The sequence below is a fragment of the Symphalangus syndactylus genome, chromosome 1 (assembly GCF_028878055.3).
Source record: "Symphalangus syndactylus isolate Jambi chromosome 1, NHGRI_mSymSyn1-v2.1_pri, whole genome shotgun sequence".
NCBI classification, from domain to species: Eukaryota; Metazoa; Chordata; class Mammalia; order Primates; family Hylobatidae; genus Symphalangus; species Symphalangus syndactylus.
The window spans coordinates 54,783,102-54,797,501 of NC_072423.2; the positions used below are offsets into that span (position 1 = coordinate 54,783,102).

At 40.4% G+C, this 14,400-nt stretch overlaps 1 protein-coding gene across 3 annotated transcripts in view; it reads left to right on the forward strand.

Annotated features, from left to right (window-relative positions):
• The window catches only part of TRAPPC8 (trafficking protein particle complex subunit 8), a 117,045-nt gene that overhangs the window by 55,135 nt on the left and 47,510 nt on the right, over positions 1-14,400 (forward strand). For all 3 annotated transcript variants that reach the window (XM_055235241.2, XM_055235230.2, XM_055235251.2), the window contains exons 13-14: positions 12,679-12,903; positions 13,840-13,948. In XM_055235241.2, the coding sequence (XP_055091216.1) occupies positions 12,679-12,903; positions 13,840-13,948 (334 nt within the window). The remainder of the gene's footprint in view (positions 1-12,678; positions 12,904-13,839; positions 13,949-14,400) is intronic.

The window sequence follows — 14,400 nt, forward strand, 5'->3', positions numbered from 1 at the left end:
GGCTGGAGTGCAGTGGTGCCATCTCGGCTCACTGCAACCTCCACCTCCCAGGTTCAAGTGATTCTCCTGCCTCGGCCTCCCGAGTAGCTGGGACTACAGGTACGTGCCACCATGCCTGGCTGCTTTTTGTATTTTTAGTAGAGACGTGGTTTCACCATGTTGGCCAAGCTGGTCTCGAACTCCTGACCTTGTGATCTGCTCACCTCAGCCTCCCAAAGTACTGAGATTACAGGCGTGAGCCATTGCGCTTGGCATCCCAGAAGTTGTTTATAGTTCAATGACTTTTCATTAAGAATATCAGAAAGTAAAGTGCATTTTAAAAAGAAGTGGCATGAAAGTTTAGTCAGTAAAAAAAAAAAAAAATTAAAACCCTGGGGAAGAGTGTATGTGATTAAACAACCTTTCTTTCTGTTCTTACTATAAAAAGCTGACTCAAACCTTGTTACCTCATTTAAATTTCTTTTCCAAAAAAGTCTTCAAAAATCCACTTGAACTCATTCGAAAATCCACTTGAACACGCAGACACATTCGACTCTTTTTCTATATCTATCAGTTTTTAATACTGTGTTCCTTTACTAAATGCTAAAGATAGGGTTGCTTTTTTTTCCCAAGAAACATCACTTAAAAATTAATTTGGAAACAGGCCGGGCGTATTGGCTCACACCTGTAATCCCAGCACTTTGGGAGGCCAAGGTGGGCTGATCACCTGAGGTCAGGAGTTTGAGACCAGTCTGATCAACATGGAGAAACCCCGTCTCTACTAAAAATACAAAAAAATTAGCCAGACATGGTGGCGCATGCCTGTAATCCCAGCTACTCGGGAGGCTGAGGCAGGAGAATTACTTGAACCCAGGAGGTGGAGGTTGCGGTGACCCAAGATTGCACCATTGCACTCCAGCCTGGGCAACAAGAGCAAAACTCCATCTCAAAATAATAATAATAATAATAATAATAATTTGGAAACAATCTCAAGCTTATAGAAAAGTTGCAAGCACTGTTCAGAAATTTTTCTTTTTGCCATTTGAGTGTTAAGTGGTTTATCTCTTGCCCTATTATCCTCAAATACCTTAGGATATATTTCTTATTTTCTTATTTTTCTTTTTTTTGAGACGGAGTTTTGCTCTTGTTGCCCAGGCTGGAGTGCAATGGCGCGATCTCGGCTCACCGCAACCTCCGCCTCCCGGGTTCAAGCAATTCTCCCGCCTCAGCCTCCGGAGTAGCTGGGATTATGGGCATGCACCACCATGCCTGGCTAATTTTTTTTGTATTTTTAGTAGAGACAGGGTTTCTCCATGTTGGTCAGGTTGGTCTCGAACTCCTGACCTCAGGTGATCTGCCCACCTCGGCCTCCCAAAGTGCTGGGATTGCAGGCGTGAGCCACCATGCCCGGACCATATTACTTATTTTCTAGAAACAAGAACTTTCCCTTACATAACCATAGCATAACCATCAAAGTAAAAAAAAAATTGGCATTGATACAGAGCTACTGTGTAATCCTCAGACCCCATTCAGATTTTGACAGTCATCCCGTGCATGTCTTTTATCAAAGGGCATAGGATGTTTTGTCCTTTTTTAGTCAAAGGATTGTTTGACTTCATGACTTAAACACTCGTGAAGGTTACAGTCCAATTCTTTTTATAGATTGTCCCAAGTTACATGTCTCTGCTATTTTCATGATGAGATTCAAATTCGGTATGTTTGTAGGAATATACAGAAGACATCCTGTGTTCTCATTTCATGCTGTCCAGTGGCAGACTATTTTTATTTATCACTTAATCAATAAAGTATTTCTTTTTTAAAAAAACTTACTTAATTTTGGCCGGGTGCAATGGCCCACGCCTGTAATCCCAGCACTTTGGGAGGCTGAGGCAGGCGGATCATGAGGTCAGGAGATTGAGACCATCCTGGCTAACATGGTGAAACCCCGTCTCTACTAAAAATACAAAAAAAAATTAGCTGGGTGTGGTGGCGGGTGCCTATAGTCCCAGCTACTCGGGAGGCTGAGGTAGGAAAATGGCATGAACCTGGGAGGCGGAGCTTGCAGTGAGCCGAGATCGCGCCACTGCACTCCAGCCTGGGCTACACAGTGAGACTCCACCTCAAAAAAAAAAAAAAAACTTAATTTTTTTAAGAAATGGAGTCTCACTGTGTTGCCTAGGCTGGTCTCAAACTCCTGGCTTCAAGAGATCATCCCACCTTGGCCCCCTAAAGTGCTAGGATTGCAGCCATGAGCTACAACACCCAGCCAAGAAAATATTTCTTTAAAAAACTCCCTCAGGCCAGGCACGGTGGCTCATGCCTGTAATCCCAGCACTTTGCGAGGCCGAGGTGGGCGGATCACGAGGTCAGGAGATCGAGACCACAGTGAAACCCCGTCTCTACTAAAAAAAATACAAAAAATTAGCCGGGCGTAGTGGCGGGCGCCTGTAGTCCCAGCTACTCGGGAGGCTGAGGCAGGAGAATGGCGTGAACCTGAGAGGTGGAGCTTGCAGTGAGCCGAGATTGTGCCACTGCACTCCAGCCTGGGCGAAAGAGTGAGACTCCATCTCAAAAAAAAAAAAAAAAAAAAAAAAAAAACAAAAACTCCCTCAAAGACAATTCTGACAATACTATAAGGCACGTATGAAGGACAGTGGAAACTAGTATATTTTGAAACAAAAGTTTAGTGAAAAAAAGCCTTTTCTTGGTACCAAATCCCATTTTTTAGGATAGAGGTTGTCTGAGTTCAGACAGTGGCAGTGATAAGTAATTTATGCCAAATAGCTGCTTATGCTTGTGATAGGATGCAGCAATAGCCAGAAGAAAAGAATACCAAACTGTATCACTACAGAACAAACCAGTTGTGTAAAAATGTGCATACATCATAAATATATACACACACATAAATACACACACACACATTCACTATATACTCACGTGCAGTTTTAGCACACGCCGGTATTTCCATTCGGCCCAGTGCAGTGGTATAAAGAGGGATGACCACATCAAAATTACATTTCATAAAATAACTTCTAGTTACAAGATAATAACAAAGCCTCTAACTCTGTCCATGACTCCATATGCTAATGCTCTGGAAACTCCCATCTGGTTTTGTTTTTTGTTTTTGTTCTTTTGGCAGAGTTTCGCTGTTTTGCCCAGGCTGCAGTGAAGTGGCTCCATCTCGGCTCACTGCAACCTCCGCCTCCCGGGTTCACGCGATTCTCCTGCCTCAGCCTCCCGAGTAGCTGGGATTACAGGTGTCTGCCACCAAGCCCAGCTAATTTTTGTATTTTTAATAGAGATGGGGTTTCACCATGTTGGACAGGCTGGTCTTGAACTCCTGACCTCAGGCAAACCACCTGCCTCAGCCTCCCAGAGTGCTAGGATTACAGGTGTAAGTCACCATGCTCGACCTCCCAACTGGTTTTTCACAGTCATTATTATTACTGAGTTCATATACTTCTTGCCTTTGAATAAAGCAGGTGCTTGCTTGTTTCAGGACTTCTCTTGGTTTTTAAACTGCAGCTCTAAAAACTTTTAGGTTTTTAGAACTGTTACCACTTTTGGGTTTCTTCTGTCTGGTTAATTTGTCTCTATTTGAGATACCTGTTATTAAAAATCAGCCCTCAACTTTGCAGTCCTCTTTTTTGAAAACATTTGATCCTTTTGATGTAGCATCTTCTTCAGTGTTCACTTCTTTCATTAGTTGGGCAGTGATGGCCAAGTGGTTAGTACCTGGTGAGTTCAGAGCCAGATCTGGAGGAAAGCTATCTCCATGAATTGTGATTGACTGGAACTTGGACCTTTTTCTTTGGAAATTTATTTTGATGTAGAGATATGGGAAGTCTTCTAGCTATTATAGTGGGTGCTACCCACTCTACTGTCTATCTTCTTTTTGTGGTGGCTGACATTGGATAACTGCTTTGGTGTTTTTGCTGCTTTTTTGGTTTTCTACAGGGTGTACTTTTATAGTGTGTTTGGTCAGCATCAATTTCCCATCCCTTCTTTTTTGGTCATCTTTTCTGTCAGACATACTGCTGCTGGCACTGAGAGGTAGTCTGTACCTCTCTTTTTTTTTTTTTTTCTGAGACGGAGTCTCGCTCTGTCGCCCAGGCTGGAGTGCAGTGGCATGATATCGGCTCACTGCAACCTCCGTCTCCTGGGTTCAAGCGATTCTCCTGCCTCAGCCTCCCAAGTAGCTGAGATTACAGGCGCATGCTACGACGCCTGGCTAATTTTTGTATTTTTAGTAGAGGTGGGGTTTCACCATGTTGGCCAGGCTGGTCTCGAACTCCTGAACTCATGATCCACCCACCTCAGCCTCCCAAAGTGCTGGGATTACAGGTGTGAGCCACTGCGCCTGGCTGTACCTCTCTTTTAAAACAGTAATTACAGAGGCCAGGCACGGTGGCTCATGCCTGTAATCCCAGCACTTTGGGAGGCTGAGGTGGGTGGATCACGAGTTCAGGAGTTCGAGACCAGCCTGGCCAACATGGTGAAACCCCATCTCTATTAAAAATACAAAAATTAGCCAGGCGTGGTAGTGTGTGCCTGTAATCCCAGCTACTTGGGAGGCTGAGGCAGGAGAATCGCTTGAACCCAGGAGGCGGAGGTTGCAGTAGGCTGAGATTATGCCACTTCACTCCAACCTGGGCGACAGAGCGAGACTCTGTCTCGAAAAAAATAAAAATAATTACAAGTTCAGGAGGTCCATGTCTGGGTTTGCTGCATGAGTATATTGTGTAATGCTGTGATTTGGGCTTCAGAGAACTAACCCATCACCCAAATAGTGAATATATTACCCAGTAGGTTGTTTTTCAACCCTCACTTCCTTCCCTTCCTCTCTCTCCCCTTTTGGTGTGCCCAGTGTTTATTATTTCCGCTTTATGTCCATGCATGCCCATTGTTCAGCTTCCACTTATAAGTGAGAGCATTGCCTATTTGATTCTCTATTTCTGATTTATTTCACTTATGATAATGGCCTCTGGCTCCATCCATGTTGCTGCAAAGGATATGATACCATTCTTTTTTATGGCCACGTTGTATTCCATGGTGTATATGTACCACATTTTCTTTATACAGTCCACCATTGATGGGCACCATAGGTTGATTCCATGTTTGTACTACTGTGAATAGTGCTGTGATGAACATAAGAATACAGGTGTCTTTTTGGTAGAACAATTTACTTTTCTTTGGGTACATACGTAGTAATGGGATTACTGGGTTGAATGGTAGTTCTCTTTTATCTGTTGGAGAAACCTCCAAATTGCTTTCCACACTGGCTGAACTAACTTACATTCCCACCAACAGTGTATAACTGTTCTCTTTTCTCCATAGCCTTTTAAAATAGCCATTCTAAACTGGTATGAGATGGTATCTCATTGTTTCGATTTACATTTCTCTAATGATTAGTGATGTTCAGTATTTTTTCATATTTTTCATGGCTGCTTGTGTATCTTTTGAGAAGTGTCTGTTTATGTCCTTTGCCCACTTTTTAATGGGATTATTTGATTTTTTTTCTTGATTTAAGTTACTTTTAGATTCTGGATGTTAGTCCTTTGTCGGATGTGTAGTTTGCAGGTATTTTCTCACATTTTGGAGGTTATTTATTCTGCCAATAGTTTCTTTTGCTGTGTAGAAGCTTTTTAGTTTAATTAGGTACCAGTCATCAATTTTTGTTTTTGTTGCCATTGCTTTTGAGGACTTACTCATAAATTTTTTGCCAAGGCTGATATCCAGAAGGGTATTTCCTGGGTTTTCTTCTAGGATTTTTTTTATACTTTGAGGTCTTTAAGTCTTTAATCCATCTCCAGTTAATTTTTTGTATATGGTGATAGGTAGGGGTCTAGTTTCATTCTTCTGAATATGGTTAGCCTGGTTATCCCAGCACTGTTTATTGAATAGGGGGTCCTTCTCCCCATTGCTTAGTTTTGTAGACTTTGTTAAAGATCTGTTGGTTGCAGGTATGCTTTTTTATTTCTGAGTTCTGTATTCTATTCCATTGTTCACATGTCTATTTTTTGTACTAGCACCATGCTATTTTGGTTACTATAGCCTTGTAGTGTAGTTTGAAGTTGGGGAATATGATGCCTCGGGCTTTGTTTTTGCTTAGGACTTTGTTGGCTACTCAGGCTCTTTTTTGGTTCCATATGAATTTTAGAATAGTTTTTTCTAATTCTGTGGAAAATGACATTATTTATTTGATAGATAGTTTGTTGAATCTGTAGATTGCTTTGGGCAATATAGTTATTTTAACTATATTGATTTCTCCTTATCTGTGAGCGTGGGGTTTTTTTTGTTCGTTTGTTTGTGTCTATACTTTCTTTTATCAGTGTTTTGTAGTTCTCTTTTACCTCCTTGGTTAAATGTATTCCAGGTATTTTATTTTGTGTGTGTGTGGCAGTTGTAAATGGGATTGAGTTCTTACTTGGTTCTCATCTTGAGTTTTATTACTGTATAGAAACACAACTGATTTTTGTGCATTAAATTTGTATCATGAAACTACTGAAGTCATTTATCCTAACGACTACTGTCTTTAGGAGGAATCTTTAGGTTTTTCTAGGTATAGGATCTTGTCATCATTGAACAAAGATCATTTCACTTCCTCTTTTCCTATTTGGATGCTTTTTCTTCTTTCTCTTGCCTGATTGCTCTGGCTAGGGTTTCTAGTACTATGTTGAATAGAAGTGGTGTGAGTGCAGAGTGTACATCCTTGTCTTGTTACACTTAGAGGGAATGCTTTCAACTTTTCCCCATTCAATATGATGTTGGCTGTGAATTTGTCATATACGGGTCTTATTATTTTTAGGTATGTTTCTTACAATGCTTAGTTTGTTAAGGGTTTTTATCATGAAGGGATTTTGGACTTTATTGAATGCTTTTTCTGTATCTATTGAGATGATCATATGGTTTTTAATTCTCTTTATGTGGTGAGTAACATTTATTGATTTGCAAATATTGAACCATCTTTGTATTTCTGGAATAAAACCCACTGGATTGCGATTAATTTGACTTTTTGATGTCCAGCTGGATTTGGTTTGCTAGTATTTTATTGATTTTTGCATCTGTGTTCATCATGGGTATTGACTTGTTTTCTTTTTGTGTGTATGTCATTGCCAGATTTTGATATCAGGATGATATTAGTTAAGGAGGAATCTTTCTTCCTTTATATATATTATATATATTATATATATAATATATATATATTTAATATATATATTATATATATAATATATATAATATATAATATATATATATTATATATATTTAATATATATAATATATATATAATATATATTATATATATTATATATATAATATATATAATTTTTTTTTTGAATAGTTTCAGTAAAATTGGTACCAGCTTTTCTTCGTGCACATGGTAGAATTTGGCTTTGAATCCAGCTGATCTTGGGCTTCATTTGGTTGTTGATTTTTTTTTTTTAAATTACTGATGGAATTTTGTAACTAGTTAATGACCTATTCAAGATTTGAGTTTCTTCCTGGTTCAGTCTTGGGAGATTGTATGATTCTGGGAATTGACCCATTTTCTCTAGGTTTTCTAGTTTGTGTGTATAGGGGTTCATAGTAGTCTCTGAGGATCTTTTGTATTTCTGTGGTATCAGTTGTGATGTCACCTTTGTCATATCTGTGCTTATTAAAATCATCTCTTCTTTTTCTTCCTTAATCTTGCCTAGTAGTCTCATCGATTTTGTTTGTGTTTTCAAATAACTTTTTATTTTGTTGATTCTTTGTATGATTTCTTTGGTCTCAATTTCATTTAAAGAATAAAGATCTGCTCTGATCTTTATTTCTTTTCTTTTGCCAGCTTGGGCTTGGTTTGTTCTTGTTTCCGTTTCCTTTAGGTGTGACATTATTAATTTGAGATCTGTCTTTGATACAAGCATTTAGTGCTGTAAACTTTCCTCTTAACACTGCTTTTGCTGTATCCGAGAGGTATTGATATGTTGTGTCTCTGTTTTCATTTGTTTCAAAATTTTTTTAAATTTCCGCCTTAATTTCATTGTTTACCCTAAAGTCATTCAATACCAAGTTGTTTAGTTTCTGTGTACTCGTATGGTTTTGAGAGTTCCTCCTGGTATTGATTTCTAATTTTATTCCACTATGGTCTGAGAAGATCCTTGATATAATTTTGACTTTTTAAAATTTTTGAGACTTGCTTTGTGACCCAGTGTATGGTCAACTTCAGAGAATGTTCCATGCACAGATAAGAAAAATGTATATCCAATGGTTGTCAGTTGGAATGTTCCATAGATGTCTTTTAGGTCCATTTGGTCAAGAGTCCAATTTAATTCCAGAGTTTCTTTGTTAGTTTTCTTCCTCGATGATCTGTCTAGTGTTGTCAGTGGGGTGTTGAAGTCCCCCAGTATTACTGTATGGCTATTTGTCTTTTCTTCGGTCTAGTAGTATTTGTTTTATAAATTTGGATGCTCTGGTATTGAGTGTGTATTTGTTTAGGCTAGTTAAATCTTCTTGTTGAATTGAACTCTTTATCATTGTATAATTCCCTTCTTTGTCTTTTTTTTTCTGTCGTTGGTTTAAAGTCCATTTTATTTGATAACAAGAATAACAACCCCTGCTCTTTCTTGTTTTCCATTTGCGTGGTTGATCTTTCCCCACCCCTTTACTTTGAGTCTATGGGTCTCATTACACAGAAGATAGGTCTCTTGTAGATAGCATATGCTTGGATCTTGTCTTTTGAGTGGAACAATTAAGCTATTTTTGTTCAAAGTTAATATTGATAAGTGAGGTTTTGTACTTGTCATAATGTTGTTAGTTGCTTTGTAGTCCCAGTTGTATAACTGCCTTATAGGATCTTTGAACTTTGTACTTAACGTGTACCTTTATGGTAGCAGGTATCAGCCTTTTGTTTTCATGTTTAGAACTCCTTTGAGCATTTCTTGTAGAGCCGGTCGGGTGGTGACAAATTTCTTTAGCATTTTTTTGTCTGGGAAAGACTATTTTTTCCTTCAATTATGAAGCTTAGTTTGGCAGGCTGTAAAATTCTTGGCTAGCAGTTTTTTTGTTTTTGTTTTTGTCATTAAAAAGGGTAAAAACAGGCCCCAAATCTCTTTTTGTTTGTAAGGTTTCTTCTGAGAAGTCTGTTGTTAGTCTGATAATATTTACTTTGTAGATTATTTGATCCTTTTTGGGGTGGGGTGCACCAGTTACTCATCCTGAGCACGCAGAAGCTTTCTTATCACACCTCTGTCAGAGGGCTCACAACCATCAGTTCATGTAGACTTTGTCCATTAGACTCTGGCCAGAGTACACTTCCACCAAAATGGGCAGCTGCCACCAAAATGGGCTCAGGGCGGAACTTCTCCCTCTAGTACAGAGTAAACAACTTTGCAGCTTGTCCACCTTCTGTTGCCCGGATGCTTCTCTGTAGGGAGGGGGAATTGGGCCTTGTCCTTCCTGCAAGCCCAGTTGGCATGAGATCACTTTTTTTTTTTTTTTGAGACAGAGTTTTGCACTTGTTACCCAGGCTGGAGTGCAATGGTGCGATCTCAGCTCACTGCAACCTCCGCCTCCTGGATTCAAGCGATTCTCCTGCCTCAGCCTCCCGAGTAGCTGGGATTACAGGCATGCGCCACCACGCCTGGCTAATTTTGTGTTTTTAGTAGTGACGGGGTTTCACCATGTTGGTCAGGCTGGTTTCGAACTCCCAACCTCAGGTGATCCACCCACCTCGGCCTCCCAAAGTGCCTGGGATTATAGGCGTGAGCCACCGCACCTGGCCATGGGCTCACATTTTTTTTTTTTTTTTTTGAGACGGAGTCTCGCTGGCGCCCAGGCTGGAGTGCAGTGGCACGATCTTGGCTCACTGCAGGCTCCAGCCCCTCGGGTTCACGCCATTCTCCTGCCTCAGCCTCCCGAGTAGCTGGGAGTGCAGGCGCCCGCCACCTCGCCTGGCTAATTTTTTGTATTTTTAGTAGAGACGGGGTTTCACTGCATTAGCCAGGATGGGCTCGAGCTCCTGACCTTGTTATCTGCCTGCCTTGGCCTCCCAAAGTGCTGGGATTACAGGCGTGAGCCACTGCACCCGGCCAGGCTCACTTTTAGCTGGGATGGAGCCACCACAAAAAGCATGAAAAGTGCTTTCCCCAAGAACACGTCTGCCAGCTCCAGCAGGGAGAACCTCTCCTGTGTCCGCAACAGTGGATGAGGTGGGCGGGAAATGAGCCCCTCTTCATGTTCATTTCCAGTCGCTGGGGCTGCCCACTTCAGCGATTGTTGCTTGCTTGCATTACTTTTGTCTCAAGGTGGGGCTTTGGCAGGCTGCAGTCCCCCCTTCCCGTAGGGGCAGCCTAAATTAAGGGTTACATCTCCATGGGTCTCACACCTTCTCTGGGGACCCACTGGTCTCCTAAACTTGCTAATGTCACAGCAGTTGTGAATATGTTAGGGTGGTGCAGCAGTGACTCAAGAGCAGAGATTTCCTGGGCAGGGCAGGGGTATCTACTGTCTCAGTTCAGGCCTGAAAGGAGGGCAGGCATGCCTGTATGAGCTGGCCACCCACATCGTTGTCCCTGGGACGTTCTCAAACTGCCACTGTTAGTGTTGTCCTGGATCATGAGGGCAGAGGGACTCCCCATCAGTTGGATGGTGAACAGATGGTCAGAGGGGTGAGAGCAGCAGAGGAGTACTCCCACTTACCCTTTCCATGGGGTTTTGTGTTCCTCAGCACTCAATCCCTGCCAAACTCTTGTTGTTTTTCTTTCCTGCACTCTAGTTTCTTTCCATGGGTTCTTCATCAGATCCTGGCTGTCTTTTCTCAGTTTTCTGTTTGGATCATTAGTTACTTTGATCTTTCTGAGGAGAACTGGCATCTGAGGTCCCTTGTAAGTGATCATTTTTTTTTTTTTCTTTTTTTGAGATGGAGTCTCACACTGTCGCCCAGGCTGGAGTGCAGTGGCACAATCTTGGCTCACTGCAAGGTCCGCCTCCTAGGTTTACGCCATTCTCCTGCCTCAGCCTCCTGAGTAGCTGGGGTTTCAGGCGCCCACCACCATGCCCGGCTAATTTTTTGTATTTTTAGTAGAGACGGGGTTTCACCATGTTAGCCAGGATGGTCTCCATCTCCTGACCTCATGATCTGCCCGCCTCAGCCTTCCAAAGTGCTGGGATTACAGGCGTGAGCCACCCCTCCCGGCTGTAAGCGATCTTGAAGAAAATACTCTCCTTTTAAAAAAATTGATACATAATAGACATACATAGTTTGGGGTATATGTGATAATTTCATACATTCATATAATTTATAAAGATCAAATCGGTGAACTTGGGATATCCATCACCTTAGAACCATTCAAATTCTCTATTTTGAAATGTAGAGTAGATTGTTGTAAACTATAGTCACCCTGCTGATCTGTCTAACACTAGGTCTTATTTCTTCTATCAAACCATGTATTTGTACCTATTAATCAACTTCATTCTCCATCACCCACTCTCCCTGGCCTTTGGTAACCACCAGTCCACTCTCTATTTTCATGAAATCCACTTTTTTAGCTCCCACATATGAGTGAGAACATACAGGATCTGTCTTTCTGTGTACCTCTTTTGATTTTTTACATTGATGATGTTTATTGCCACAAATGTTGCATTCGTATTGCAATACTCATAAGATTTTGGCATTCCTTGCAATTTTCCATTTTGAACACACATCTTATATATCATTCTGGTATATTATTAATCTCTTGCTCTTCTTAAGTCCTGCAGTAAATGCACTGAATACCAGGAAGTATGCCCTGACACTTGCCAACATCACCTTGAAAAGGAGGCTGTGGTAGCACCTGATGCTGGCAGAGAACCCCGTCACGTCTTGCCCAGGCAGTGTTTACTGCTGTCCTAGCCCACTGCTTTATTTGAACCGCGTGAGGCATAACCTTTCAGTGGTCACAACACTGGCCAGTGAGTTCTGTCAGGCAGGCAGGCAGGCAGGCTGGGATCAGCATGGTTGGTCCAGTATGTGAATTTTTAATATAGAAAAAAAAGTTTATTTATATATTATTAGACTTTGTACTGTGGAATACTGTGGCATATGTGTACTCTGGCATATGTGGCCACATACATTCAATGTAAGTCTCTGATTGTAGGCAAGAAAAAAGTTTGATAAATGTGTTTGTTGTTTTACTTAATATGGAGAAACTCTTTGAAGACATAGCATGCTTCTAGTTAAAGTATGAGAACATTTTTTTCATCATAATATTAGTGAAGTCTGACCATTTTAGATGTTGAAGTTTGTTTACATATTCCTTGCCTTTTTCCAGAAAGAATTTAAGGTAGATGAAGTCAAGTTGAGAAGTAAGCTCTTTCCTCTGAAGCTGACGTTTTGAAACTGTGGCTCAGAGAAGTAGTGGGTAAATGTCAAAGCAGTCTGGTCTCCCTTTTCCTCTTTTAGGTACCCTACTCCTCTCTAACACACACTCTCACACACACACACACACACACACACACACACACACACACACACACACAATGGCTCAGGTAACTTAATCTATATCATTCCATATATAATTGTGAAGGGATTATCATAAATGTTAGTTTTATTTTCTTCATTATCCCAGTCTCCCTTAGAGGAAGAACCAGTTACTTGTTTCTATGTGTGTATTTGTATTTGTTTTTTCTAGTTCAAACAAATTTGGAGTATAATACATTATTTTGTTTATTTTCTTACAGAAAAAGCATGCTTTACGCTGTTATTGTCAAGCCATGCAAGTTTACAAAGGAAAAGGCTGGTCTCTTGCAGAGGATCACATTAATTTTACTATTGGGCGCCAGTCCTATACTCTTAGACAGCTGGATAATGCTGTGTCTGCTTTTAGGCATATTTTAATCAATGAAAGTAAACAATCTGCTGCTCAACAGGGGGCTTTCCTCAGAGAATATCTTTATGTTTACAAGGTGAATGCTTATTTTCATTCAGGAGTAGATATTAAAACTGTATTTTAGTGTGAAAAGCATTTATTACTATATCTTAGGATAGTTTTATTAGAATATATGTAGTTATCAGTCATAAAAAAGCTGTGGCAGGCTAGGCTTCTTGGCTATAGATCTTGGTTACATCGCCCCTTCCACAGTTCTTGAAAAGAGAATTTTAATATTACAATGAACACTTGATTTGTGGCTGTTCTCAGAATCTTAAAAAAAAAAGATTCCACAGGTTTTCTGGATTCTTTATTCATCATGCTTTTATAGACTCACAACCGATTTTACAATTGGTTTAAGTGGGTTCTCTTTACCATCCTTTGGAGATGGACATTCTATGTTCTTTTCCTTGTGAAAGATGAGGGGGTATGGATCTGTGGAAAGTAGACAGGCTATTATGGTGCAATGTAGAAAAATTAACAGGAAGAAGAACTGTTTCACTGAGGCAAGCAGATAAACATATAAAGCATTGTTTTATGGAAAAAATGGGAAGTTGTAAATTTTTTCCCAAGGCCTATGAATAGTGCATATTGTATCTATCATGCAGAAAATAACTACCCTTAGGGTCTAGACTTTATTAATTTGAAATTATATGGGTTAGAATTTTGGCAGATAGGATGCTATAATGAGTCATAAGAAGTAAAATGCTTACTAAAATAAGTTTTGCGTATTTAACATCCAGGTAATTAGCTGAGTAACCTCAGTAAGATTCTTTTGAGACAGAATAAATATCTGAAGTGCTTCTGAGTTGTAAAATTTTATGACTGATATGTGAAATAAAACTAGTAATTATATATCTTAATATTCTTGCTTAACATTGTTAATGCCTTGTGTATTAAGAAATGAGGAAACAAATAAAAATACCGTTTTCACAAAAACTGCTTCTTTTTTTCCCTTTTATATTTCTCTCAGAATGTAAGTCAGCTGTCACCAGATAGTCCGTTGCCACAGCTTCCTTTACCATATATTAACAGTTCAGCAACACGGGTTTTTTTTGGCCATGACAGACGACCAGCAGACGGTTAGTAAAGTTTTATTTAGCCTAATTACCTAATGACAATTTAAAAAAAACTTCTTTTCCTTTCTCCATCTAAAAAACGATGTATAGTTGAATATTTGAAAATTAATAGCTCAGCCGGGCACGGTTGGCTCATGCCTATAATCCCAGCACTTTGGGAGGCTGAGGCCGGCAGATCATGAGGTCAGGAGATCGAGACCATCCTGGCTAACATGGTGAAATCCCGTCTCTACTAAAAACACAAAAAATTAGCTGGGCATGGTGGCACACGCTTGTAGTCCCAGCAACTCAAGAGGCTGAGGTAGGAGAATGGCGTGAACCCGGGAGGCGGAGGTTGCAGTGAGCTGAGATCACGACACTGCACTCCAGCCTGGGCGACAGAGTGAAACTTGGTCTCAAAAAAAGAAAAAAAAAGAGAAAATGAATAGCTCTCTATTACTTCTTTTGTCCTGCCA